This window comes from Electrona antarctica, assembly GCF_951216825.1.
Source record: "Electrona antarctica genome assembly, chromosome: 18".
In the NCBI taxonomy this organism is placed as follows: domain Eukaryota; kingdom Metazoa; phylum Chordata; class Actinopteri; order Myctophiformes; family Myctophidae; genus Electrona; species Electrona antarctica.
The window spans coordinates 29,066,702-29,092,904 of NC_136799.1; the positions used below are offsets into that span (position 1 = coordinate 29,066,702).

Sequence of the window (26,203 nt, forward strand, 5' to 3'; positions counted from 1 at the left end):
TTATAATTTGATATTTTACAAAACAGGACTTTATTATGTTCCTGTGAGTTTTCTGCAATTGTTGATGTTGCCAAATATCACCTTCCAGTTCACAGTGACACATCTCTTCCAGTTCACAGTGACACATCTCTACCATTTGATTTTACTAGCAATACAAGATAATGGAAGTAAATTAACGTGTTTTCATTATGGATATTTAGAAAGCACTTTATGATTTGGGGGTCGACATTGAAAATGAGCATTGGAGGAGAATTATAGCAAATGTAGGAAGTGGAATTAGAGAAGCAAGAGGGAAATGTATTCAGTATAAGCCAATTCATAGATATTATTTGACACCGACTAGATTACTTAAAATGGGAATAGCGGATAATAATACATGTTGGAAATGCAAAGAAGAAATTGGCACATATATGCATATGATTTGGGACTGTCGTATAGTATACCCTTTCTGGTGTAGGGTACTGGAATTCCTTGAGAAATGGGTGGGATTGACGTTGCCCAGAGATCTGTCTATTAGGGGACAGAACTGCTGTCCCTGGCATATCTAAACATGATTTCACTGTATAAAGGTTGGACTTGTTACCGCTGCCAGAATACTGTTGCGTCTTTGGAAAGTCCCCAGAACACCTGGGCTTAAAGAATGGAATGAAGAAATGATCAAAATAACATCATATGAACATATGTTGGGCAGGGTAAATGCAGAAAGCAAAATGAAAGAGACATGGGATGAATTCTGGATGTATATGAACCTTAAATTAATGCTTTTATTTTTCTTCTTTTTTATTTTCATTTTAACTGTTCTGTTTCTTGGACTGGCTATTTGTAAGGTTTATAATGTTGATGCTGCTTTGTACTGAACCTAGATCTTGCATAAGTCACACAGTGAGGGGGAAATGAATCGTACTGGCATCGCAACTACATCGATCAGTAATCGAATTGTAATCGGAATTGTAAGCCCAATTAATCGAATCGTAGCCCTCTGAATCGGAAATCGATTCAAATCGGCAGTTACCTTGCGACCCCCCCACCACCACAGATAGACGAGGCAGAATGCATGTTAAATATTACATTCAGTGGGTGCACTGGTGGCTCAACTGGTAAGAGTGCATACTTACCTTTCTAAGTAAGGCTGTAGAAGTCAACTGGTCTGGGTTTGAATCCAACCCAAGGCACTTTGCGCAGTCTCTCAAAGCAAAAGTGGAACAAAACAATCAAGATAAAACAATGTATGTACAATTACATATTGAATATAAAATAAAGGTGTAAACACAGCTGTTACATTAACACTTTGAGTAATACTATCTTGTGAAACTATAAAAACGATTGCATTTTATGTTAGAGATAGTTTCACATCCATAAGAGGTTAGCTTGTATATACTTTTGAAAGTTAACAGCAGTATTTCAATTTTTTTGCATTCACTTATAGTAGTAGTATAACAACAAGTAGCAGCAATTTATTCAAATGTACTTGAATTAAAGTTAGTTGCGCTCTCTGTCTCTCTCTCTGCCTCTCTCTCTCTCTCTCTCTGTAACTGTCTATCACATGATCTACCCACACGCATTAAGACCACTGTCTCCATGGCTAGCGTTAAGCCCTTAAGAGCTGGCTCATTAGCGGCCTGACCCTAAGTTACATTTAATCAGTGTTCTTACACCCCACACACACACACACACACACGTGCACACAAAGACCAACGGGACCACATTGGATTTTGGAATTAATCTTTTCAATCAATCGATCAAACAGAAATGCTTATGGGGGCGCGGGTGTCACATTCAGCTTAAAGTAAATTGGTTCTACCTTTCTCCTTCTATCAGGATGTTAGAGAGACGCCTCTGCACCTCGCTGTGCGTCTGGAGGACAGGAGCTCTCTAGCACTTGTGGATTTCCTCATCCAGAACAGGTCAGTGTTCACACCTACCTGAATGCTCTGGAGATCACTTATCATACTGCATCTACTGTAAGTCAGTCATGGGAAAGTAACCAAGTATGTGTGCGTGTACTGTACATGTGTTCACAGTAACTGTCTGGAGAAGAGGACAACAGAAGGAAATACAGCTCTTCACTACAGTGTCCTGCACCACAAGCCTGAGTCTCTCAAACTGCTCCTCAAAGGAAAGGCCACCCTCCACACAGGTAAACATTATGCCACCCTCCACACAGGTAAACAGTATGCCACCCTCCACACAGGTAAACATTATGCCCCCCTCCACACAGGTAAACATTATGCCCCCCTCCACACAGGTAAACATTATGCCCCCCTCCACACAGGTAAACATTATGCCATCCTCCACACAGGTAAACATTATGCCCCCCTCCACACAGGTAAACATTATGCCCCCCTCCACACAGGTAAACATTATGCCACCCTCCACACAGGTAAACATTATGCCACCCTCCACACAGGTGAACATTATGCCCCCCTCCACACAGGTAAACATTATGCCACCCTCCACACAGGTAAACATTATGCCCCCCTCCACACAGGTAAACATTATGCCATCCTCCACACAGGTAAACATTATGCACACATTATGGAATGGCCATAAGCCTCACTCAGACCTTTAAAACATTGATACATGCTTGTTGTATGAATGTTGTGAGTGTCATGGCCGCCCCGATGCATTTCCAATGGAAGTCACATGGTTTGTAGTCCACATTTTGGACTACAAGCTGTTGTATGGCTTTCGGCTGTGTTTCGACTGCGCCCCTCCCCCTCATACAACACAAATGTTGTGTCAAACCATGTGACTCCCATTGGAAATGCATTGGGACAAGCTGTGTCACACCCTTTGTATACAACAAGCATACAGCAATCTGTTGCGACCGTGTGAGTGAGGCCATACAGGTTAAACACAGGTTAAACGTTATGCGCACACATGTGCATGTCCGAACACAAACGTTATCGCCAATGTGATTAAATGCATACATGCCAGTGGTGAAAAAAGTAATCAAATGTGTTACTTAAGTAAAAGTATCAATACTGCTATGTAGAAATACCGGAATTCAAAATTGACTTGAGTAAAAGTACAGAAGTATCTGCATCAAAATGTACTTACTACATACTACAAAAGTAAAAGTACAAAATATTTTGAAAATAGCCGACAATGCGTCGCTATGTGACACATTGTGAGCTTGTAGATCTGCTATTTTCAAATAGCAGAAATATATATAGTGCTGAAGTGGTTAGTCTGTTTTGTGATACTAATCAGAATCTACAAAGTAACTAGTTACTAATTAAGTTTTCAAATAATTGTAGTGGAGTAAAAGTACAATATTTGCCTCTGACATGTAGTGGAGTAGAAGTAAAAGTACAAATACCTCAAAATTATACTCAAGTACAGTACTTAAGTAAATGTACTTCCACCACTGATGCATAGTATATTTTCTATATTTTCCTCCAGTGAACTCTGCGGGTGAGACTGCAGTGGACATCGCCAGGAGGCTGCAACACATGCAGTGTGTTGAACTGGTGGGGACCTCGCTCTTTCCTTACTTCATTCATGTCCTACTTCAGGAAGTGTCGTAGTTTTGTTGTTCAAATAAAGACTCCGGTTGCACCATTAGAATACTTACCAGTGAGTCAAGTCCCAGGACAAAAAGATCCAAATCCCATAGCTGGAAATGGTACCTTTTTAAACTAACTCCCAATGCAGCGAAGCGTAGCAACCCCCCCTTCAGCGTTCGAGGAGTCTTATCTCCATCAGACCCCAGTGTGTGTCATCTGTAAACTGGCTTGTATTTTCTTACCGGCCATCTGCCTGCCTGAGTCAGACCTGCTCTGTGTAATATCCTGTTTTGTTCTTCACTTTAACCTGTGTGTTATAGACACAAGAACAGAAACAGAAACAGTTGGCGGTTGTGAACGAGCTCCTTCGATGAAGCACGCTGCTTGATCGATTTCATTATAGCCGACCCCTTGTGTTTCCTTGCCATGACATTTCAGATTATAAATTTGACTCTAGGGTCTAGTGAGTGATTTAGATTTTGTTTAGTCATAGTCTTTTGAGTAAAATGTCATTTAGATTTAGATTTTGGTTATCTGAAATGTTTTAGTGTTGGTCTTATACCATAAGATTTTAGTCGACTAAATCTACAGGTAATTTAGTCGACTAAAATGTATTTTGGCAGGCTGATTTTAGACTTCGTTGCATGCTGAAAATAGCCGATCTACAAGCTCACAATGCGTTTCAGCGGGACACGTGAGCTTGTAGATCTGCAACCTAGTCCCTCCCATTTTAGTTTATTTGTTGACAACATTGTCAATATTTTTTGTCATCATAGCTTAGTTTTTATTCCGTTTTTATTTTGTTTTCGTCCGTGAAAAAGGGTAGTCGACGAACATTTTTCGTCTTGGTTTTAGCTGATGAAATCAACACTGGTGTGTTTGTGTGTGTTCCCTTTGCGTTTCAGCTGGAGCTGGCCCAGAGTGGGAAGTTCAACTCTCAGATTCACGTGGAGTTCCTGTGGGAGACCCAGTCTCAGGAGCTGTACGAGAGCGAGGATGACCTGGATGAGAGGGTAAAGGAAAACACGCAAAACAAAACACCCTCGCAAGCTGTGTCTGTCTGTCACTCTCAGCCACAACCTGAAAAGCAGAAAGGAACGGGCACACCTGTCAAAAGCAGGTGCAGGCCTCGAGGTCAACAACCGCACTGTAAATGTTGTAGTGTTAATTGAACTACACAGAGTGTGCACATGGACCCGTAAGGTCCCTTTGGTTACAAATGGAACACATTTGAAGACACATTTACAATTTAGGCAGACGCTCTTATCCAGTAACTTGAATGTCAGAGTAAAAGGCTTGAACCCTAGTCAACAAATGTCAAGGTAAATGGTCTAAAGTAGAGCGCAAAGAGAATGATGCAGGGCTTTAAATAAACAACGAAACTTGGTAAACATACTTAGCATCTGTCTAAACTACAAGTCATAAATAACAGTAATAGCATTTGTGGTCCAGCAAAACAAATCGTGAACAAGTAACCAACATAGATCTGCATACTGTACATAACTATCTATCAAAAAAGGTGAAGAAGAGATACAAGGAATGAGGAGTTCTAGGATGTGAGATGGAGTCTTCAGACTGCGTTGGTAATAGGGAATGAGTGTGCAGTCCTGACTGCAAGGGGGAGTTTATTCCACGGCTTTGGAGCCAGGAAGGAGAAGAGTCTAGGTCTAGTTATGTGTGGAGCGTTGGCCAGGGTATTTTAGAGAAGGTTTGGACAGCCTTCCTGTAATAGCTGTGTAAGTGAGCAGGAAGGGGTGTGGGGTTGGATCATGTCCTGGAGGTACAGAGTACAGACAGGGGTGCCCTGCCCTTTATTGACTTGTAGACTATTACCAGTGTTTGCACTGGGTTCAGGCAGCAACTGAAAGCCATTGAAGGGAATGCAAATGTGTTGAGGTTGAGGTTGAAGATCAGGTGTGTGTATTTAATGAGGCGACACGTTTTGGTCAAATTAACATCCTCAGAACCCTCAGCCAGAAATATGTAAATATAATAATATTAATATATTTTTACCCAGCATATCACACCTTTACCACCTTTGACAGAGTATTGGTGGTTCTTCCACCTCAAGTTCTGTATTGGTTGGCAAAGATGCAAAAACACAAGAGGAATGCAGTGTAGAAGCCACGGTGAAACGGTGGAGATGAACCCTTTTCTTTATTTCTCTCCCCCTCGTGCAGTTGAGCCCATCACCCAGAAACCACCGCTCTCCTCTTGCCTCGAACGGAGCCCCCACTCGCTGGAGTGTGGCTAACGGGGCCAACGGCGCTGGCAGGCCCTGCCAGACGTACGAGAACCTAGACTTCCTGTACAGAACCCCGCCAACCAACAGTGCCCCTACTGGCGGCTCCATGGCACCACCGCTGCCAGCTAAATCCATCCAAAGAGGTGAGCCCTGTGAGTTTCAAATGGTCGCCAAATTATTTTGCGGGGTACCAAAAATATATATATTTTTTGCAACTGAATGGCTGGAAAATGGAAATTAAGAGTTTACATAGTACATGCTTAAACTTTATAACTATTATATCTGGTTTCAGTATTTATTTATGATATTTATGGTATTTTCGCTATTATTAAGGTTATTGTAGCGGTCAACTTGTGTTGGGGGCGGGGCAGGGGTCGCGAGACACGGCCAAAGCATTTCCGGGGGTCCCCAGCCAAAAACGTTGAGAACCCCTGGTCTACATGATGATCCCATCATGTACATCAGGGGTTCTCAATGTTTTTGGCTCATCTCCAAGAGGTTTCCCTTCTCAACCTTCTCAAGATGAGTAACTCATGCATGATCAGATACAGATTATTCCGTTTAAATAACATGTTGATAGCATGAAACGAAATAAAATTAAAGTAGCCAACCGGTACATGGTGAGACCTGAGGCGGATTCTACAAATGTCTTCTAAATCAGAAGAAACAGGTTTCTAAAAAACATATGTTTCTACGCCAATGTTCTCAAGTTTACTTATGATATATATTCAAAGGTTTGCACTTAATGTTCAAGGTTTAAAAAAATAGCAGATCTATAAGCTCATAGCGCTATAGTATATATGCTATTTTTGAATAGCCAAATAATTCTAAAATGACACGGATGCTTTCCCGGTTTTAAAAATCTTAACATTTTTGGACATGCCGAAAATAGGGATTCCATCATGGTTAAAGTGGAAAAAAGAGCATTTACCTCCTGGCTTTGATGTCTTTATACTGATCTCTCAGCCGCTCTGAAATCTCTCTTAACCTGTGTCACTCCTCACTTTATTTGACCCGTGCTCCCCCCCCACCCCCTTCCGCAGGTCGCTCAGACCCACAGATCTCCGTCACCACCCAAGAGGGCCACCCCATTCCGCGCCGCTGCTCCAACCCGACACCCCACCCCTCTGTCTTCCAGACGCAGACCAGACACAGCCCCCCTTCCCCCACCATAGAGAACCCGGGGGGTCAGGGGGGCGGGAGGCCGCCTCGCTCGCCGCACGGACAGGGGGCGTTGCTGCGGGGACAGAGGCAGACCATGTCTTGGGAGGGGCAACCTACGGCCAACTCTGGCTCTCAGAGCAGCGTCGCCCCAGCGTCTCACTCTCAGAGCCACATAGGGCCTGTCAGGTAAGGGAAAACCGAGCTTCACTGCTGCTAAACCACAACAACCGCAGCCATCAAATCACTGCTTACAGCGCCCTCTGCTGGAGGTTAATGTAGCATTTAGACGGATGGACTGACAGAGTACAGGAGAGGACAACAGTACCTAAAGCTGAATAGTTCATTGCATTTGAGAATCAAATGTAAATAAAGCTTTACATTTCCCCAGGACAGTGCTAACATGATCCTCGTTTGCATTCAATATTCCATCCTCCTATTTCCCCCTGCTTAGATCTGGACTTTAAACCATTTAACCCTGAGACCAGATTCTACAATTGTCTTCTAAATCCTGACACACCTATGTGGTCAGTGGTGCTCAAACCTTTTCATGTCAAGAACCCCTAGAATTATTTTGTATTTGGCCTCCGACCGCCATCTAAAAATATTTTGTTCCAGGGACCTCCAGATGCAAAGATATGAGTGCAAGATTCTCGCTAGGAAAGAATATATATTCAAAGATTGGCACACGTTTTCGTGATTTTTCAAAAAATAGCAGGTCTACAATCTATCTATCTGCTATTTTTGAGTGGTGCAAACCACTCCAACAACCAACTTTGTCTGTACCCGTGTATGTACCCGTGTACCTGTACGTGTGTGTACCTGTACGTGGGACCCAAAAAAAATGAGCATGGTTACTATGGTCACTGACATTACGTCAGACCACAGCTGATCAGGCTATATAAGACCTTGCACCACTCAGTTCACACGGGTGTGATTTTTCAATAGCTAATGTTTAAAATAATGGTAAAAGTTGTTAAAAACTAAGGTGATACAGATGCGCTCCAGGTGTTAATGGGTTTAGCTATTTATTATGAGAGCAGACCAGCTCTAATTAGAGCCATTGCTGGCCTGCTCGCTTTGCCTAAAAGAATGGCAACTAAAAAATACGGGGAAGCAGCTTTTTGCTTCTACGGGCCGACGGCGTGGAACAAACTCCCACTGTACCTTCGACAGGCAGCCTCTGTAGACATTTTTAAAGCTCAGCTCAAGACCCACTTTTACACCCTTGCTTTTAATTGATTTATCTGTCTTTTAAAAAAAATGTTATTCATGTCCTCACTGTATTGTTTATGCCCTGCTTTTCTTTTCTTTTTTGTGTAAAGCACTTTGAGCTGCATTTCATGTCATGAAAGGTGCTATACAAATAAAGTTTTATTATTATTATTATTATTGTCCTGTCACTTAATTTACCCGTGACTCTCTCCAGTTCAGAGAAGACCACTTCGTACCGGCGCACCAGCAGCGGAGGCGCAGGCCAGTCCAAGTGCGCTGTGGCGTCTGCTACCTGCGTGGGGAGCCAGGAGGAGCTGTACTGCAGCCTGATGGCGGGCGGCTCCGGCTCCTCGGCCCCGGGACAGTCGCTGAGCCCGGCGCCAGCCCCGGCGGCTCCGTCCTCCTCGCCTCTCTTGGCCCCGGCTCCGCGACAGCGCAGGAACGCCATGGTGACTACTCTACTTCTCATTTCATTCAGTCTGTGTGTGGTTAACGGTTGTAGCGCTAGCCCTAGCCTCGACGACCTTGCAGGCATATGCAAAGGCTAAAATATGTAATTTAGATGGCATATTTTGTAGACTGCATTGTATAGTGTACATACTTATAGTTTCATCGTACAGATATTGGAGTCAGTGTTGATTTTGACAGCAATTTATTTTTCCTTTTTTTTTTGCTGTATTTTATTCATCTGATTTTTTTTTTGTTTTAGACCTTGATGACTTTGTAATGCATGATTTTACTCTTGGTTGCATGCTGAAAATAGCCTATTTCTACAAGCTCACCGTCACAATGTGTCTTTAGTTTTACTGGATCTCTTCTCCACTAGTCCCTCCATAAGATTTTAGTCTATTTTCTTTTTTTACTAAAATTGTCAGTATATTTTCTCTTAGTCATCATAGCTTAGTTTTTATTCCGTTTTAGCGTTTTTATTTAATTTGTCAGTGAAAAAAGGTAGTCGACGAACACACGAGTCATAGTTTTAGTCGACAAACTCAACACTGGTTGGAGTATTACAAATAATAATAGAAACTAGATAGGTTCATATAACATTGGCATAGATTTGTTTCTCAATTCTTGATGGCGACTTTTAACATTGTTTCATTCACAAATGCCTTTATGTCTGTTCAAATGAGACTAGCAAGAGTGTATGAGATTTCACAGGCAATCTTAACCTGCTCGTAATAACGCTGACAAATGCCATGCCCGTCCTTCCCAGGTCTCTGGCAGCAGGCCGCGACAGAAACGCGTCAAGGCTCTCGTGGATTGCAGGGCGGTCAGTTCCGAACAGCTGGCCTTCTTCAAAGATGAGATCATTGTGGTCACGTCCACTGATGACCCCCACTGGTGGGTGAGTGAAACTACAGATATTTACTGCACATAATGTTATCGAATGAAGGAGGGACATCTTGTTTTACATTAGATGAATAAGGCTAGGTGTAATATATGTATTTTAATATGGTACAGGTGGCTATAATAAAACAAAAATAATACAAAATCTTGTGTTCCCTGTGTCCACCAGGTTGGTCACATAGACGGAGACATGTCCAGGACAGGGAACTTCCCTGTCAACTATGTACATAAACTTGCAGACTGAAAGGACTTGGGATAGCCTTCTCATAGAGGGACTACTGTATGTTCATATACTAATGGACTGGACCAGCATGGGATGCTTAATGAAATGTTATCCATACCCTCCCATTGCGCGGAGCATGTTCATCGGAGAGGATCACATAATTCCCTTCAATGATGTAATTCTCTGCAGACTCAAGCTAGAGGATTTGGACAAATTTGGATCTCTTTCATGTGAGGAACCATGGGATACCTGAGGATATGTAATGCACAGTACCCTTCAATAGTCTTTCCTCCAGGAAACGAAGATGAGAACCGAAGCCTTTCAAAGCCTCCCACTCAAAGGAAAACGTGTTTCCTTTGTAGCTGGTTCTTGGTATTCTAACTCGAAAGGATGGCGTGTTTTCATTGTGGTGCATTTAACTATGAACCACTGCTCTTTGGAAATGTATACTTTTTCCACATACTGTATGTAGCACGGGATCAAAAGTAAACTATTTTTAAATCAGTTTTTAACTTTTTATATAAAAAAAAAAGAATTACACAGTTGTATGACAAGGATTTCTATAGATGCTGAGACATAACTGCAGCCCTGCAGGAAAAAAATGGACGTACTTGAACTTTTGTTTTTGTTTTTTTGATGAAATCCCCTCGAGAAGCTGCAAAGCCATAAAAATGTGCTTAGCAAGCTTCTGCATAGCAATGAATAGAGTAGCCGCAGTCTTTTCAATTACAATGTGTCGATGCTTTAAACCAGAGACAGAGGAGAAGAGGTTGATATGAACTCTATCTTTTACAGTCTCCCTGTGAATCAGAAAGTGGCCACATGCCTGTTAGTCTGTCTCCAACAGAAAGCCAGGCCTCCTGGCTGCCAGCGCAGGGCGCTGAAACCTTAGACCCCATGCACCGTCTAACCTGATTTTGGGCACAAATCCAGCATTGACTGCGCCCTGGCAGGATGGAGGGGAGAAGATCCAGTTGCTTCTGGCTCCAGGAATATGTCCCTAGAGAATAAGGACGGTATGTTAGAAATGAGGTTCTGAAAAGAAAAGGCCTCTGTTCTACAAGGAAATAGCACTTGGAGATAGGAGTGTGCGTTAGTACCACTGTTGTATAGTCATTTGTTCAGTGAACATAAAGGCGCACACTTCTCTAAACACACTTTGTCTGAGCGGTTGCAGGTACTGTATGCACATGCCAGCTAGAATCGTCCCATGTGGGTTTTTCAAGGCGGATACCGATATTTGGGAGATCAGGAAGGCCGATATCAAGCAATTCTATTTTCCTCTAAATGTTTCTATATCCATAATAACAATTTGTGGAATAAAATAAATCTGCTTTATCGGCATCCTTAGTCACCGGTCCCCGTATGGTGCAAAATGCGTATATCAGCCCGATTTATCAGTCAATCCGATATATAACGGACTATCTCGAATTGCCAGCCAGGAATACCATGTCTATGTGTGTCCCCTAAGCTAGAACAGCTACATCTTCTCTCATGCCGCTGTTGTATAGATATAGTGCATTTTCTCATTTGTTTTGCTTTTCCAATCCCCAGAATAGATTTAGGTTACAGCTGATGTTTGCCGTCTTGTACTAATTTGACGTTAATGTTCTTGGTCGCATGGAGAATGCTGTTTCTCTGTTTGATTAGCAGTCTAGACTCTAGACGCTCCTCTGAGAGGGACAGGAAAGACACCATGTACTGTAATGGAAACTCACTTCCTCTCTACAATTATGTCTTTCTCAAGACAATAACACACTTAAAATGGTTGTTATTTTATACCTTTATTTACCCATGGCATGTAATGATAGATTGTAAATTGATAAAAAACAATTCAAACTGGTTTGAAATTTGTATCATAATGCAGAAGAAGGGGGAAATCATGGCATTCCATATTTAAAGTAACTCAGTTTCATTAACATAGTTAAAGTAACTCAGGATTTTGCTATGCAGATTGCATTTGCTGTCCTGTATGCATTCCTGTGTCCATGCAAGTGTGGAGTTTATTGTTTTGTTACTTTGTTAGGGAATAATTAAACATTAATGTTTAACACAGACCAGGTTATGATAGCAAGGCAAAGGTTGACTGCATGAGTGTCCACTTGACCATAAATATAAGTAGGAACTCCATTGTTAAATATGTTACCACATATGTAAACACTGTTAAGGACTAGATCAATAGAGCACGCAGATACAATAGAGGGTATGCGCGTGACATCATCATCTAACCTGGAAGTTATGCAGGAACGCCGACTGAGTGGCAAAAAACTACTTTCTGGTATTGGTAGCCCATTCATCCGAACAGAAAAGTTGTATTTGATTGCATTAAACGACGATAAACGACATTAAACTCACTTTGACACTCTATTTGCCATTCACTTTATGCATGTGCATACCCTCTATAGATGTTGGCTTTTGTAAAGTATACATAACAAATTACATTACCCTTTTTACTGTAAATATTACATTTGTTGTCCACATTTCACATTGTATGATACTGCACATTTCATGATATATGTTGATAATATGTCTTTCTGTTCCTGGCATGAGTAGAATAAAGTGCTGTCGCTCTCAAAGCCCTGAGGGCTAGTAAATGGACTGTCTCCTTCCTGCCCAACATCAGCAACCATGATTTGAATAATTTAAAACATACTGTACTGAAAGAGGAGTGGCCACAGGCCAGAGAAATTAATAGTGACGCTAAATTGAACAATGCATTATTTCAAGAAACTGATTCAGTCTTGACTGGTCTATAGAGCTGCCAAATGAGTTCAATTTAGCTAAATTATAATTCAATCTTTGTGAAATTCGCAATGTGCATACTTACTGACATTACTATAACGTCATTTACATGTTTATGTCATACATTGTCATTATCATGTGGTCTGCGCCGGGCACCAGACCTAGGTCAGCAAGGGAAATGTTACCCATGTTGTGATAAAGATTACAAAATATTTAAAGTAGTCATTCAATCACTGAATTTGACCACCACACCACTGGGAAGCTTAATGTCTATTTATTTTGTTACTGTACAGCTTGAATCTCACTGTGGTTCATGTGCTGAAAGGGAGTGAGAATGACAGTCAGCGAGAAAAAGACGGGAGAAAAGGCTTAGATATACAGATGGAAAATTCCATATTTTTTAATTTAATAAAGTAAATTAGTGGCATAATTTAGTGATGATATGAACTCATAAAAATTATATGTGTACAGGAGGCGGGAGCATACAATGTCTATTATACTTCAGTACAATTACTTGTGATATCAAGAGTTTTACCGATCTGGTATAATAAAATAAATGAGTTACTCAGAATTTACGGAAATCACTTCTCAGTGCATGTTGAGACTACAAAACATAGACTACAACATCTTGTAGTCAGGTAAGCACACTGAATATTTTATAATCTTTCAGAATATAATTAGACTTAAATAACAGAACACCATCTAATCTGTCTAGTCTTAATATATTTCTCACTTACAAAGAACAAATTAGACTGCAGCTATAGTCCAACAAAGCAGACACGATTAATCCAAAATCCAGTATAGCATACACAAGAGGCTAATGCTATTTATAGTTAACTATTATTTATTCCAATTAAATTGATAGCTTTAGCCAGAGACAATTTCTTATCACATAACATACAGTAGTTGACACAGAAAGGCCCTTTCGCCAACCCCACCTAGGTTGATTGCTCTTTTCTTAACTTGATTGAACACTGCATGCATGCTTTGTAGCAATTGTAGGAATATAATGCATAAAATGTCAAATAATCCTTTTAACAGTGAGGTGCATGCCCACAATGTTTAGGTGCCCCACTCTTCCTGTTACCTCATCCATTGCATCCCACCACTGCACACTTGAGCTGCTGACCCTCTGTCCTGGATCCAGAGTGAGCTGCTGACCCTCTGTCCTGGATCCAGAGTGAGCTGCTGACCCTCTGTCCTGGATCCAGAGTGAGCTGCTGACCCTCTGTCCTGGATCCAGAGTGAGCTGCTGACCCTCTGTCCTGGATCCAGAGTGAGCTGCTGACCCTCTGTCCTGGATCCAGAGTGAGCTGCTGACCCTCTGTCCTGGATCCAGAGTGAGCTGCTGACCCTCTGTCCTGGATCCAGAGTGAGCTGCTGACCCTCTGTCCTGGATCCAGAGTGATGTAACACCAACCTGCCACTTACACAACAGATCACCTCGCTGACAGTCAGCATAACCATGCTGCTCTGCTGGGACCTAAAGTAAGTGGCCCGTATTCCCACACACATCCTTCCATTAGGGGGTGGGGGTGTGTGTGTGCGTGCGTGCGTGCGTGCGTGCGCGCGTGCAACTGGAGAGAATCCAGGAGATTCTTTTGGGGGGGTGGGGGGAACTCCCCAAGCGGGGTGTTTGGGGGTCCTCCACCAGAAACTTTTTAAAAGAGTAGCTGTAATTTCCTGTGTTCTGGTGAATTTAGGAAGTATGATGGGTACAATGTCATTAAAACGCAAAACATAGGCCTACAGAAATTGATTTGATGACTGAACCAATATGTAAGACCCATCTTTAATAATATATAATAACCATTATTTAAGTTAACATCTCTGTATGATTGCATGCACTGCCCTAGACCCCCAAGCGGGGGGTCTGAGGGTCCTCCCCCAGAAATCCCTGTGTTCTGTGAATTTTGGGAGTTTGATACCAAATCCAGGATACCAAATCCAGGCATGCGATAGTCAGAGTGTGTGTTGCATAATGTACACTGAACACTGAGTGTGTTCCCAACGCATACTGTCTATTCACTTACTTTTGCCCCCACCCATCTACAGTATTTGTGTATATGCACAATGCATTTATGGACGCATACTGCACACTCTGGATCAGTATAATGGTAATCCCTGATATGGAAAGTGAATCTTCCATTAATCTGAGGATTTGTGTGGATTCTGATGTGGAGTACATGGCCAGGCATTAATGGCATTCAAAATGTGTGCATGAGTCAGGGTTTTGTGTCTGCTTTTTGCATGCCAGTGTTGTGCAACAAAAAATGGAAGATTTAAAGGCTCACAACATGTCGCATAATGTAGCGGCTGTAGCCACTCGTTGTGAATTTGTAGATCTGAAATAATCGTGCATGGCACTCAACTCAATATCAATTAAGCATAAGCCTGTATGCTTAAAAATAATACGGAATTGGGGGATACTTTGTGTCTAAAGTCCCATTTACTCAGATTACTCACTCAGAGTGCTCACTTCTTGTCTGAATGATGTGTTTGCATACGGGAACGACGGGGGTGGGTTGGGATCATCAGCTTAATGCAACTTCACAAATCCTGTCTTGCGGTAATGAGCACTTGGAAGTGGGATACATTTTCTGTAATTCTGTCCCAACCATCTACTCTGTCTGAGTGCTTTGTTATCTAACCACCATTTAAACGGATTGACAACTGAGAATAGAGTCATGGTTGTCTAAACAAGTATACCAGGATGGATGGTTGGATGGGTGGATGGAGGGATGGATGGAGGGATGGATGGATGGAGGGATGGATGGAGGGTTGAATGGACCTCCTCACCATCCCACCACACAAATACTGTTTGGGAGAAAACAAATCTGTGGTGATAATATGGCTTTATATAAATGTTAGCATTATTATTGTGGGCTGTAGAGTCTCATTATATTGAAGCGGTTTTCTGCTGAACCGGCACAACCACCATGCAGCGGTTAGCTGCTGCAACGTGACTCTAGTACCACGTATACCAGTACTAAAAAGACTTCATGTCCCCTAAGGAAAAAATACTTTACTGTATATTTTTGTACTGCAAACAGCTTGTCTTGAGATCCCACTTGATATAAAAGCCTCATCAGTTTCAGTTGAACAGTTTCTACACAATCCCACAGATAATAATAATAATAAACTTTATTTATATAGCACTTTTCATGTCATAGAATAGAATGCAGCGCAAAGTACTTTACAGGGCAGAAAAAAGAGAAAAACACAAACGTAAAATAGCATTAAAACAAGCAAAAAACTAAAAGATGAGCTACCCTATATAATTATTTATTCACTGTGTCAGAGAAATAAACACACTGGAACATTTCAGGCAGTTTCCACATTTATTCTAATCATTCGATGCCTTTATTATAAAACGTTCTGATTGCCTAAATTAAAATCTATCCTTAAAACATTTATTAGTCTGATACATTTTGTGTCTGCACTCAAGTAAAGGACTCTGTGAACAGAATTACTTATATAAGTGTTAAATAAGTCTCAGAAAAATCGCTCATAAACTTTAGCAAAACATTCATTCTTTCACTGCACAGCGAAAGCATATGAAAAAGCAATGCTAGTATACTGTACTGCTGGGTTGGGGTCAATTGGCTTTCAGCTGATGAAGTAGAATTGATTTCTTTCAGCAAACGGGTCCTTAAAATTATGTTAGTCATTAGTTTTGGAATTTCAGGTTCAGTGTGCACTTTTAGCTGAGATTGAATTGACCCCAAACCTGTTAAAGTTATGGATAAAATGTTTTGATTCAGACAGTTATATTCTTAAACATTCACACACATAGTAATTATATTCTTTAATTAATAACAACAAAACCATTTCAGTGAAGATTTAACTTTAACCATAAATGAGAAAAGAAAACATACTGTGCTTAGCAGAACAAAATATTACACTACCATACTAATTAGCACATTCAAATGATAAAGAAACATTTGACTCTATTATTGGACCTGTGGTTGACCAGTGTACCGCCCATGAAGGGGTATAAGACCTTTTAAAATGGTGTCATCCAGTACGTCCAGTTTGGATTTGAGATCAGATGTAATTTCTGGAAGAACAAGACTATAATACGAATAATCGCTTGCTATTGATTGAGTTCATATGACCCTTCAACTCCTATACTCAGTGGTGTGCCAAAAATAGCACATCTACAAGCTCACAAAGCATGGTATTGCAACACGCTGTACTGTCATACAACAAAGCAGGCTTTATAGGCCTACATGCCTACAAGAGGATTTCTCGGCATGATAATTATATTGTGTGGAACTACTTGTAGGCTATAATTTTTTGTCTACATTAAAGGGTTTGTTGTCAACATCAACAGGTTAAACAAGCTGCTAAAGTGGATATTCAGTGATAAAACTGATAAACAAAAACTCTATATAACATTACATTCATTATGCAAGTGGGCCCAGAGATCTTTGGGTGTTTGTTTTTTTTGTTTGTTCTTTATCATTCATAGAAAAACACAAAAAGGTGCAGTGCCTCAAAGGTGTGTGGAAGAAAAACACACACACAAAAAGAAAGCAAAACCAACAAACTAAACGTTTTCTGCCCAGATAATGATAGTTATATGGTGGTCATGAGTTCACCATTATCATCTTCATCAGTATCATAATAATTTTCATTATAATCTTCATTACCAGTATAAGGCATTATTAAAACAAACAAAAACAGTATATCGAAATAAGTTATAACAATAGCTATATTTTGTAGATAACCAAGAGTGTACATTTACAAGGCCTTCTAGACCTCTTTGTTGCTGTCATGTTTCTGCTCCCTATGGTTTGGTATAGACCTGCCTGCACAGAGATGGAAGGCAGTAGGTCCCGTGGACATTCAATTATAAGGTTATCATGGTAATCTAAAACCTATATGCCATATGCTTGGCGGCGGCGGCTCAGGGGTAGAGTGGCTGGATGGTAACCGCAAGGTTGCCTGTTCGAACCCGGGCTCCCCCAGAGTTAGTGTCGAAGTGTCCTTGAGCAAGACACTGAACCCCAAATTGCTCCCGATGTGCTGGCTAGTGCCTTGCATGGTCTCTGCCGCCATGTAAAGCGCCTTGGATAAAGGCGCTATATAAATGCACCATTTACTATATATAAATGCACCATTTTTAAAACCTCTTAAAATCTAATCCCATTTAGAAGTAAGAAATAACTTTGTCCCAAACAAGAAGTATATATATATTCCTGCAACTAATAAATATATTGAAAAAAAGATCTGTTTAAGCCCTTATACTAATAGTAGAAAAATCAGCAAAGATAAATAGTGATCTCAATATGATTTGCTGCAGCCTACAATCAATACTGGGGCATTTACCACTATCACATCTCGTATGACTATCGACATGCATCACTTTAATGGTTGTGTTCACCTAGAGTTACTGATGCAGACAGCCTGTCCTCCAAGCAATGCATCAATTGCTAGTTCAATACTTTGACTATTACAAGGACAAATCCCCATTCCAGCATTCCTGATGCATCCCAAATGATACACTGATGTTTTCCAGGCAATCATACCTCTGCTGCTCTGCTGTTTCTAGATTTAATTTGAATGAAGGACTAAGCTATTGAATAGTGAAAACATTTTGTTTTCTTTTAAACATGATTCTTAGGAAGCAAGAAAACAAAGCCCAACAGGCATTTTAGCATTAGTCTCCTGGAGATCAGCACTAACAGATGTATTGTAGAAGTGGGGGAAGAGTGGAATGGCCTAAAAGATAAGCATAGGAGAAGAAAACATGAAATGGATGGAAAGAGCAGAAACAAAAAAATCTTGCGCTATTAGGTAGAAACCAGGTCACCTACATGGGGAACTGATACATTGCTGTGGCCATGATGAATCATTATTGATTGACGATCACCTCCTAACAAGATCTATTGAATAAAGTGATTGACTGCAGAACGACATTGTCATTATGACAATAGGTTTGTCCCTGAACAGCGCTGCTATGACAAAGTATGAATGAATATTCATTGTAAAGATGAATCAGTTTCAACAAAGATGTGTTGTCTAACACAATGTCTAATCGCGCTATACTGTAGGCTACAGTTTCTTTTTTTATTTCTCTTTCCTTGATAAGAATTGAATGTCACCAGTGTCCCTACTGTGGTGCATACAATCTACGTAAATTATGATCCCATTGTTTTGGATGCAACACTCACTCTGTCTCACATGACAGCACGAATGATCAGCAAAATGTCACTCTGTCTCCTCCTTTGCTCCCATTAACATAGCATACAGTACATGGCTTAGTCTAAGTGTATACCCAACATTACACAAACAAGCAGTGTCAAACACAAGCAATTTTCCTTTACAGTACATTGCTCCACACGCAGCCAGTTCCAGTTCATTTTCAATTACTGCTATTCCTAAATCCCGGAGGGAGATTCTACAGTTCTCTATAGATACAGTGTTTGGTGGATACATTCTGAGGGTTTCTTGGAACAGAAAACACTGAGGGTAAAGAGAGACGAGGGGTTGCCAGGTGACAAAATGAATGAGGCCACAGGTGGAATCATCCCAGGCATAAACTCCTCTCCTCTTTTATCTTGCTCCCTTGCTCCCGCTGTCTCTTCCCTGCCAACAATATTTGGCCGCCGAGTGTGGTGGCCAAGGCACGTTTTCTGAACTGTCAATGTAATTTCCTTATCAGCACAATACATAGATGTTTTCTTTACTAACCTCTGTTTTTCATTCCTCATCCTACCTCTGTCCGCTGGCTTTATATAACAATGCAGCAAATATTCTCCTTCCCTGCCCCTCTTTCACTCTCTTTCTCAGATTCTTATTCCAGCAAACTGGCCAATGTTACATAATCCTCCCAATCTCTCCATCGTCTCTATATCATTTCTGCATAACCTGAGTGATGTGCTGAGAAAGAAACTCCTTTTACCATGTTACTACAAGTCAATCTTCAGACCACTTCATGTACAATCTGATCTGGTAAAAACACAAACCAATTGGAGACCTCACATTCCAAGCTAGATCTCTTGTCAAACCATTACACTGAAACTGCAAAGAGCAGAGCATCTGCACAAAAACTGAACACATGAATGATATCTTGAAGACATCGTGACTAGTACAGTTTTCATCGGTTTGCTAGCTATTGCCATTTCCTCAGCTATGCACCATAAGTCTGTGTGTGCTGATCCTGCAGCTCCTAGCTGTAGTAGTAGACACTCAGACCATGAGGACCTGCCTCAGGATGCAAGAGCAGAATGGCGGAAAAGGACAGCAGCCAACCAGGTCAATGAATAGTAGCTAATAGAGAAGTATATCCATGGTTTGTATGCAAAAAAGCAACAAATGCAAAAACAAACAAAAAGAAGCTGAGTGAACACAGTCCTCCAATGTTCTATTTGTGCTTGACAGGCCATGGGAGGCAGGTACGCAGCCCCAGCATAGAGGAGAACACGATGGTGGGACGATGTTTCTTGAACCTCAGGCCTTTCTTCAGCCGCTGGGTGTTCTCTGCCACGTGCAGCTCCCCCTGCTGTACCTGCCCAGAGATGCGGGACACCTTCTCCCCATTAATGACCACATCTCGTTCCGAGTGCACGAACACCACCCTCATCTCCTCCAGATGCCGCTCCATGGCATGGATGACCCGCTGGCGCTCCTCCACCTCCAGGAGGCGGCGCCGGGCAGCCGCAAACTCCATGCTGGAGCTGGGTGTGACCAGCTTGGAGGAGGGGGCCGTGGCGGCGCCCGAGGGTGGTTCTGACCCCGCGAGCAGGGCCCCGGTCACCCTCTGGAAGTCCCCCATGGAGATGGAGCGGCGGGTGGCCGGGGAGGCCAGCGCCAGGAGGGCAGAGACGGAAGTGGAGGGGAGCATGGCTAACGGGGGCAGAGGGGGTGGAGATAACGATGAGGAGGAGGAAGAAGGAGAAGCCTCGGGTGGATGGAGCTCGGGGTGGGGGTCCGCGTTGGTGATAGCTGCCACCAAATCATCTGTAGCAACCTCATCGGGGTCGTCTGTGTGTTGCGCTTGTCGTCTCTTCATGTTCAGTGCTGTTGTCTCTCCCATGCACTTTCTCCGTATTGTCACTGCCTTGTTGTTGCTGTTGTAGTTCTTCCTCCTGTGTCAGTAGAGCTTTAGAAGAGAGAGCATGAAGAGCGTGATGTGGAGTGATGCGGCTCGGCCGCCGCTCCATTCATTAATAAGTGAGCTGAGCCAGGCTTCTGGCTGCTTCTGCGTCCGTTCCGCTGAGCTGGGGAGGTGCTCGACGGCGCCTCATTGGCTGCTCGGCTCGTGACCACGTCAGCCAACGAATGGCCAGCCCGCCTCTCTGCTGCTGATGCTAGCTAGGCTGTCATGTCCTCTGGTTTACTGTCCATTCCCCGTCCTCATGCTGTGCTCAGCTCTGTTTCGCAAAGAGAAGGGTCTGTCTGTCCTGGATGGATGGAACTGAAAAACACAGATTGAATGAAGAATGAATGAATACAGAGGAGTCAGGACTTTATCCTTTACCTCTGTCTCTCTTTCCGCTTGTCGTTTGGCTCAATTTGAGTACTAGGAGCTTGTCTTCTCTCCTGCTATCCTTCTTACCAGCTGCCCCCCCCCCCCCCCCCACTATCTCTCGTCTCTCCCATGACTGGTTGCCCCTAGCAACACAGTATCGACATCAGATGGCAAAAGCAGGAAGGAGGGGCGGTGCTCTAGTTTCTCTCTCTCTCTATCTCTCTCTTTCTTTATCACCTTCCCGCTCACCATTATCATTCTTTCCCAGTATTACTTTCCGTACAGTCTTTCCAGTAGGCTATTCATGCCTTTTCTTCCTCTGTGCCCATTCAGTCTCGAACTGTATTATCTCTCTGCCCATAAGAACTGCATGTTGGCCAAATAAACACATTCATAATAATGCAATTATTTATTATCAGTGTGGTTGCCGATAGGCAAGCAGACTATTGTTATTGGTCTTTTTTCCTCTCCTCTGTTTGGACATGATTACAACCCTTTTTCATTTTATTTTCTGAAAATCTTTTTTTGAAAATCTTTTAGGAAAAAAAGGATCCCTCGATATTTACTCAAGGTTTGGGAAACACTGCAATACAGCACCTAGATTTGTCTTGGCCTTCCATTGCTGGGTAATATTTCATTTATGTCTAGACAGCTATTGACCGCTGCTGTGATGGGAATTGGGATGGTAGAAGTGATGCAGACTGGGTATGGAGCCATCACACATACTGCAAGTAAGAGAACACACACACACACACACACACACACACACACACACACACACACACACACACACACACACACACACACACACACACACACACACACACACACACACACACACACACACACACACGAGAAATGACATTTTTACACATTTACACTTATGTGTGTGTGTGTGTGTGTGTGTGTGTGTGTGTGTGTGTGTGTGTGTGTGTGTGTGTGTGTGTGTGTGTGTGTGTGTGCTCGCGTGAGACTGTGTGTGAGACTGTGTGTGTGTGTGAGACTGTGTGTGTGACTGCGTGTGAGACTGTGCATGCGTGCATTCGTGCTTGTTGGGAGTATGCATCGTTCTATTGTTCATCTTTGGCATTTGGGTAGAGCAGTATGTCATGTGTTGTGAGTGAGGGCTTAGTGACCTGGCTGTGGATATAAGGGATTATTACATCAACAGGTTTGTATTATATTTTGTGTTTTGACCTGAGGGCACAGCTAAATGGTCTCATAGGATGATATGAATCTTTCGGGGGGAAATAAGGTGACATGAACAGGCCCTGCATGTATACCAGCGGGTTGTAGCAAGTTTGTAATTAACCAAACATGTCAGAAGCTGAACCCAAAACACAGGTTTCACATAATTGTCACAAGAAGGAAACGTGAGGATTGGCTAAGAAGTTGACTAAGGGGGGTGGCAGGAAAAACACAGGACAGGTGAGTATGCACAGGTAGGCAGACTGGTGGAGGGGTATAAGGGCACAGCGAGTAATGATTATGAGCACAAAACACTCCTGGTGTACACAAAAGTACCCAAAAATGTCCCCAAAGTACCCAAAAGGCAGATGTGGACATTTAAGTAAATGTACTTAAGTACATCATTTCTACTTAAGTACAACATTTGTACTTAAGTACAACATTTGTACTTAAGTAAATGTCCACCTCTGCCAAAAGGTCATGAAATCATGAAAAACGAGCATATGTCGTCAAAAACCATGAACTATAGTATGTTGTTTTTTCATGATTTTCATATTTTTTTTAATCATTGAAAATCATGAAAAATGGCATACTATATATGTCGTCAAACCATGAACTATAGTATGTCGTTTTTTCATGATTTTCATCATTTTTTAATCTAATTTAATTAAAAGTACAAGTAGTACAGTCAAAGACTATTTGATACACAATTAATTAATTGCAATTATTTTGCCAGTGTGACATGCATTTCCATTTTCTTCCCATTTCCATTTGCATGAACCGAGGAGAGACTACATGGACCCAGATCTAGACATGACAGTCTATTACATCTATTGGACTCTGATGGGAGCTTTGTACACCTGAGTACCAATGCAGCTCCCTGATCAACATTAGTCAACGCGTAGTCAACCTGGGCAGCAATCCTAACCTGGCGCTCCCAATCCCCCTCCATGTGGAATTAAAAAATGTGTGAAGTGAGGGGCGCTAATATATTAAAGTCTAACTCATGTTGATTAGGTGATGTAAAACAAACGGTGCCAACACAAACATTAAACGCCATTAACAATAAAGAGACAATATGACGTAAATGACCCATTATGACATAAATGTTCCCTTCATTGTCAATGCGTTTACAAAACAAACATTGAACTAAAGACAAACATTATTGCATTGCTCTTTTCAGGATCATTTGTATGCCCCTCTGGTTCACTTCTGTTGGCCTTACTTCTTCCTGTTCTGTACCATTTTGCCAACCCGCTGACCTTTGTAGGCCTTTTATTTGTTTTTCAATTTACTTTTTATTGAATTTTAATCAAACATACATGTAAACGAAACGACTGACAATTGACTACATACAACAGAAACACAAAAAACAAAACAAGACAATATACGTACAATACACACAAGGGGAAATATCTGCCTCTCTTCTCTATTGATGATCATAATACATAAGTACCTCAAACGGATGCATCTGTTTCTACAGGTTAAACAGATTTAACTGAATTTAAACAAAATCAGGTCTTATGGTAGAGACATGAGTAATCCATCTAAAGTTATCTGTGAAGACTTCAACTTGACCTCTAAAGCTGAATGTAATTATCTCCATAATAAATATACTATAAACTAGAAAAGGAGCCCTTCTGGGCACAGGTCTCCACCAGGAGAATAGGAGTGTGTGTGTGATGTTTGGCAAAATGTTTAGGAGCAATATAAACGTGTGTGTGTGTGACGCGGCTTGGCCTGTTGTAGCGCCACCATGAGGCTGATTTGAAAACTGTCAAGTGGCATTTCTTCCAAAGCCTAGTGGGAATATACATGCACAGTTTCACCACAATCGGACGCTGCGTTGAGTAGTTGTGGCGATTTGTTCAAAACGGGTACAAAGCGGGCTACTCCTGAAAAGTTTAGAAGCCAATCGTAGCCAATGAGGGTGGATTATGAGAAATCAAACAAACCCGTCTTCATCACATGACTATGAAGAGCATGTGTACCGATTTGCGTGAAATTTGGATAAAATCTGAAGGAGTAATATTAGAAAATGTGTTTTACATATGTCGGCCTCCTGGTGGCGCTATAAAGAGCAGATGTGAAAAATTCCAGGCAAAGGTTTTTCCTTGGCCTCTAGGGAGTTGGCATACAAAGTTATCCACAGATCCGTGCAGTTAGAGGTAAAAACACTTTTCGGACAGTTATAGCGCCACCATGAGGCTGAGTTGAAAATGTTCATGTGGCATTTCTTCCTCGGCCTAGTGGGAATGTGCGTGCACAATTTCACAGAAATCACACAATGTGTTCATGATTTGCAGCATTTTGTTTGAAACTGAGCACTCCTGCGAACTTTGGAAGCCAATCTTAACCAATCAGGATGGAGTCTGAGAAATCTGAAAGACCCGTTTCGTTGAATGGCTCTAGAGAGACTGTGTACCAATTTGTGTGATGTTTGGACAAAATCTGTAGGTGCAAAAACTTGTTTTGCACAAAGCGGCCTCCTGGTGGCGCTATAACAGGCCGTTCTGGAAATTTTGGGGCAGAGGTTCATCGTTGGCATCCAGGGAGTATATGTGCAAAATTTGGCATCGACCGGGTTAACGGTGCCGGAGATTAGCTGTTCACAGACGGACGGACACACACACACACACACACACACACGGACGGACGGACGGACGGACGGACGGACGGACGGACGGACGGACGGAGTGCAAAACATACTCTCTCCCCATGCCTTCGGCCTGGTGGAGACAATTAAATCAATCCATTCATTTAGTTGGTATAACATTTGTAAGCCACTTTTTTGTTAAGGCTTTTTTGGATGCCACCAGCAATACCCTCAGTAGATACTGATCCTGCTTTGCAAATTGAAGTCCTTCCAGATCTGCAAGATACATGGTTTTAAAATCAAAAGGAATGCCAAAAACTGCTTCCAGGACACTGTGGACACTTCTCCAAAATGGAACCACAGAAGGGCAACTCCAGAAAACATGAAAATGGTTCGCCAATGTTTCCCCACAGAGTCTCCAACAGTTCGACTGATACCTTTGTAGGCCTTTTCTATAGCTTAAAAATAGCTTTTCTGTTTTGGGGCATTCATATATATATATATATATACTGTTGTATAAGTATAATAAAATAAATACTTCTGATCACACCACCAGCATGACCGGCCTGGCTGCATCATGCCAATATACCACTGAGGGAGGCATCACCTGAGAGAGACGGAGACATCTCCCATTTCATGTTTTTGTGCTAGCATTTGCATTACAGCAGCACCAGGGCAAAATGGAGCTCGCATCAGCCACAAATAAGGCGAAAACAGCTAATTCAGTGATGGCACAATGCCATCTCAAATTCCATTCTGCTGGTGAGTCTTAAATGCAGAAAGGTTGGTCTCATCACTGGTTTCCTTTTTTCACATGAAACCTGCAATTTGATGATGAGATGCAGAATTGGCAATTTCTGATGACAATGAGACGGGCACAAGTCAAGTTGAAAGAGTAATATATTAGAATTACAGCATGTTAACCACAGCTAATTGTATAGACCTATATGTTGACCTTTGCTGATCATGTTGATCTACACAACAGTTTGTTGACCAGTGTAGATCATTTAGGCACAGTTTGTTGACGACTGGCTACATAAAAAGTCAGTATCCCTCCATGACCTCCATGACCTGTGTTAAACCACTATCCCAAAATCTGTGATATATGCCTCATCATTAAGCATAGTGTAAGCTAGAGTTGACGTTTTGATACGCACACACAAACACACACACACACAGTTCCACCTCCGAGTCCACCAGCACGGGCAAAGAAACCGCAGCCTCCCAACAGAGCGGTTTCTTTTCTGACCGGAGGGTAACCTGAGGGCGACGGGATCTGTGGATGAAAATGATGCTCTCCCCTTTCATTTCCGACAGAGGGGTCACAGATGATGGTGATGAGGCAGGTACAGTACAGAGCCTCTGCGCTGTAATCAATATCAGCAGTCATGTGCTGTTGCTGCTAGCTGAGCTGAGTCAGTACTGCATGTGTCTCTCTGCTTGTGCGTGTGTGGGGGGGAGGGGGGTTTGAAGGGTATGAGGTCATTTGCAGCAG

The 26,203-nt window shown here is 42.1% G+C and overlaps 2 protein-coding genes across 4 annotated transcripts in view; one reads left to right on the forward strand and one right to left on the reverse strand.

Annotated features, from left to right (window-relative positions):
* The window catches only part of asap3 (ArfGAP with SH3 domain, ankyrin repeat and PH domain 3), a 43,714-nt gene extending 32,633 nt beyond the window's left edge, over positions 1–11,081 (forward strand). For 2 of the 3 annotated variants that reach the window (XM_079528135.1, XM_079528137.1), the window contains exons 18-26: positions 1,819–1,904; positions 2,022–2,137; positions 3,406–3,473; positions 4,415–4,522; positions 5,690–5,897; positions 6,798–7,104; positions 8,345–8,579; positions 9,347–9,478; positions 9,650–11,081. In XM_079528135.1, coding sequence (XP_079384261.1) covers positions 1,819–1,904; positions 2,022–2,137; positions 3,406–3,473; positions 4,415–4,522; positions 5,690–5,897; positions 6,798–7,104; positions 8,345–8,579; positions 9,347–9,478; positions 9,650–9,724 — 1,335 coding nt within the window. In that variant the 3' untranslated portion in view covers positions 9,725–11,081. The remainder of the gene's footprint in view (positions 1–1,818; positions 1,905–2,021; positions 2,138–3,405; positions 3,474–4,414; positions 4,523–5,689; positions 5,898–6,797; positions 7,105–8,344; positions 8,580–9,346; positions 9,479–9,649) is intronic. The other variant, XM_079528136.1, reaches the window with a different exon arrangement.
* An 8,736-nt stretch (positions 11,082–19,817) lies between these two features.
* LOC306941837 (uncharacterized protein) lies at positions 19,818–26,098 on the reverse strand (the record flags this gene model as incomplete). The annotated part of the gene is made up of 3 exons (XM_079527476.1): positions 19,818–20,541; positions 20,794–20,870; positions 25,958–26,098. The coding sequence occupies 3 exons, from the start codon at positions 26,096–26,098 to the stop codon at positions 19,818–19,820; spliced, it is 942 nt and encodes a 313-aa protein (XP_079383602.1).
* Positions 26,099–26,203: the final 105 nt, after the last annotated feature.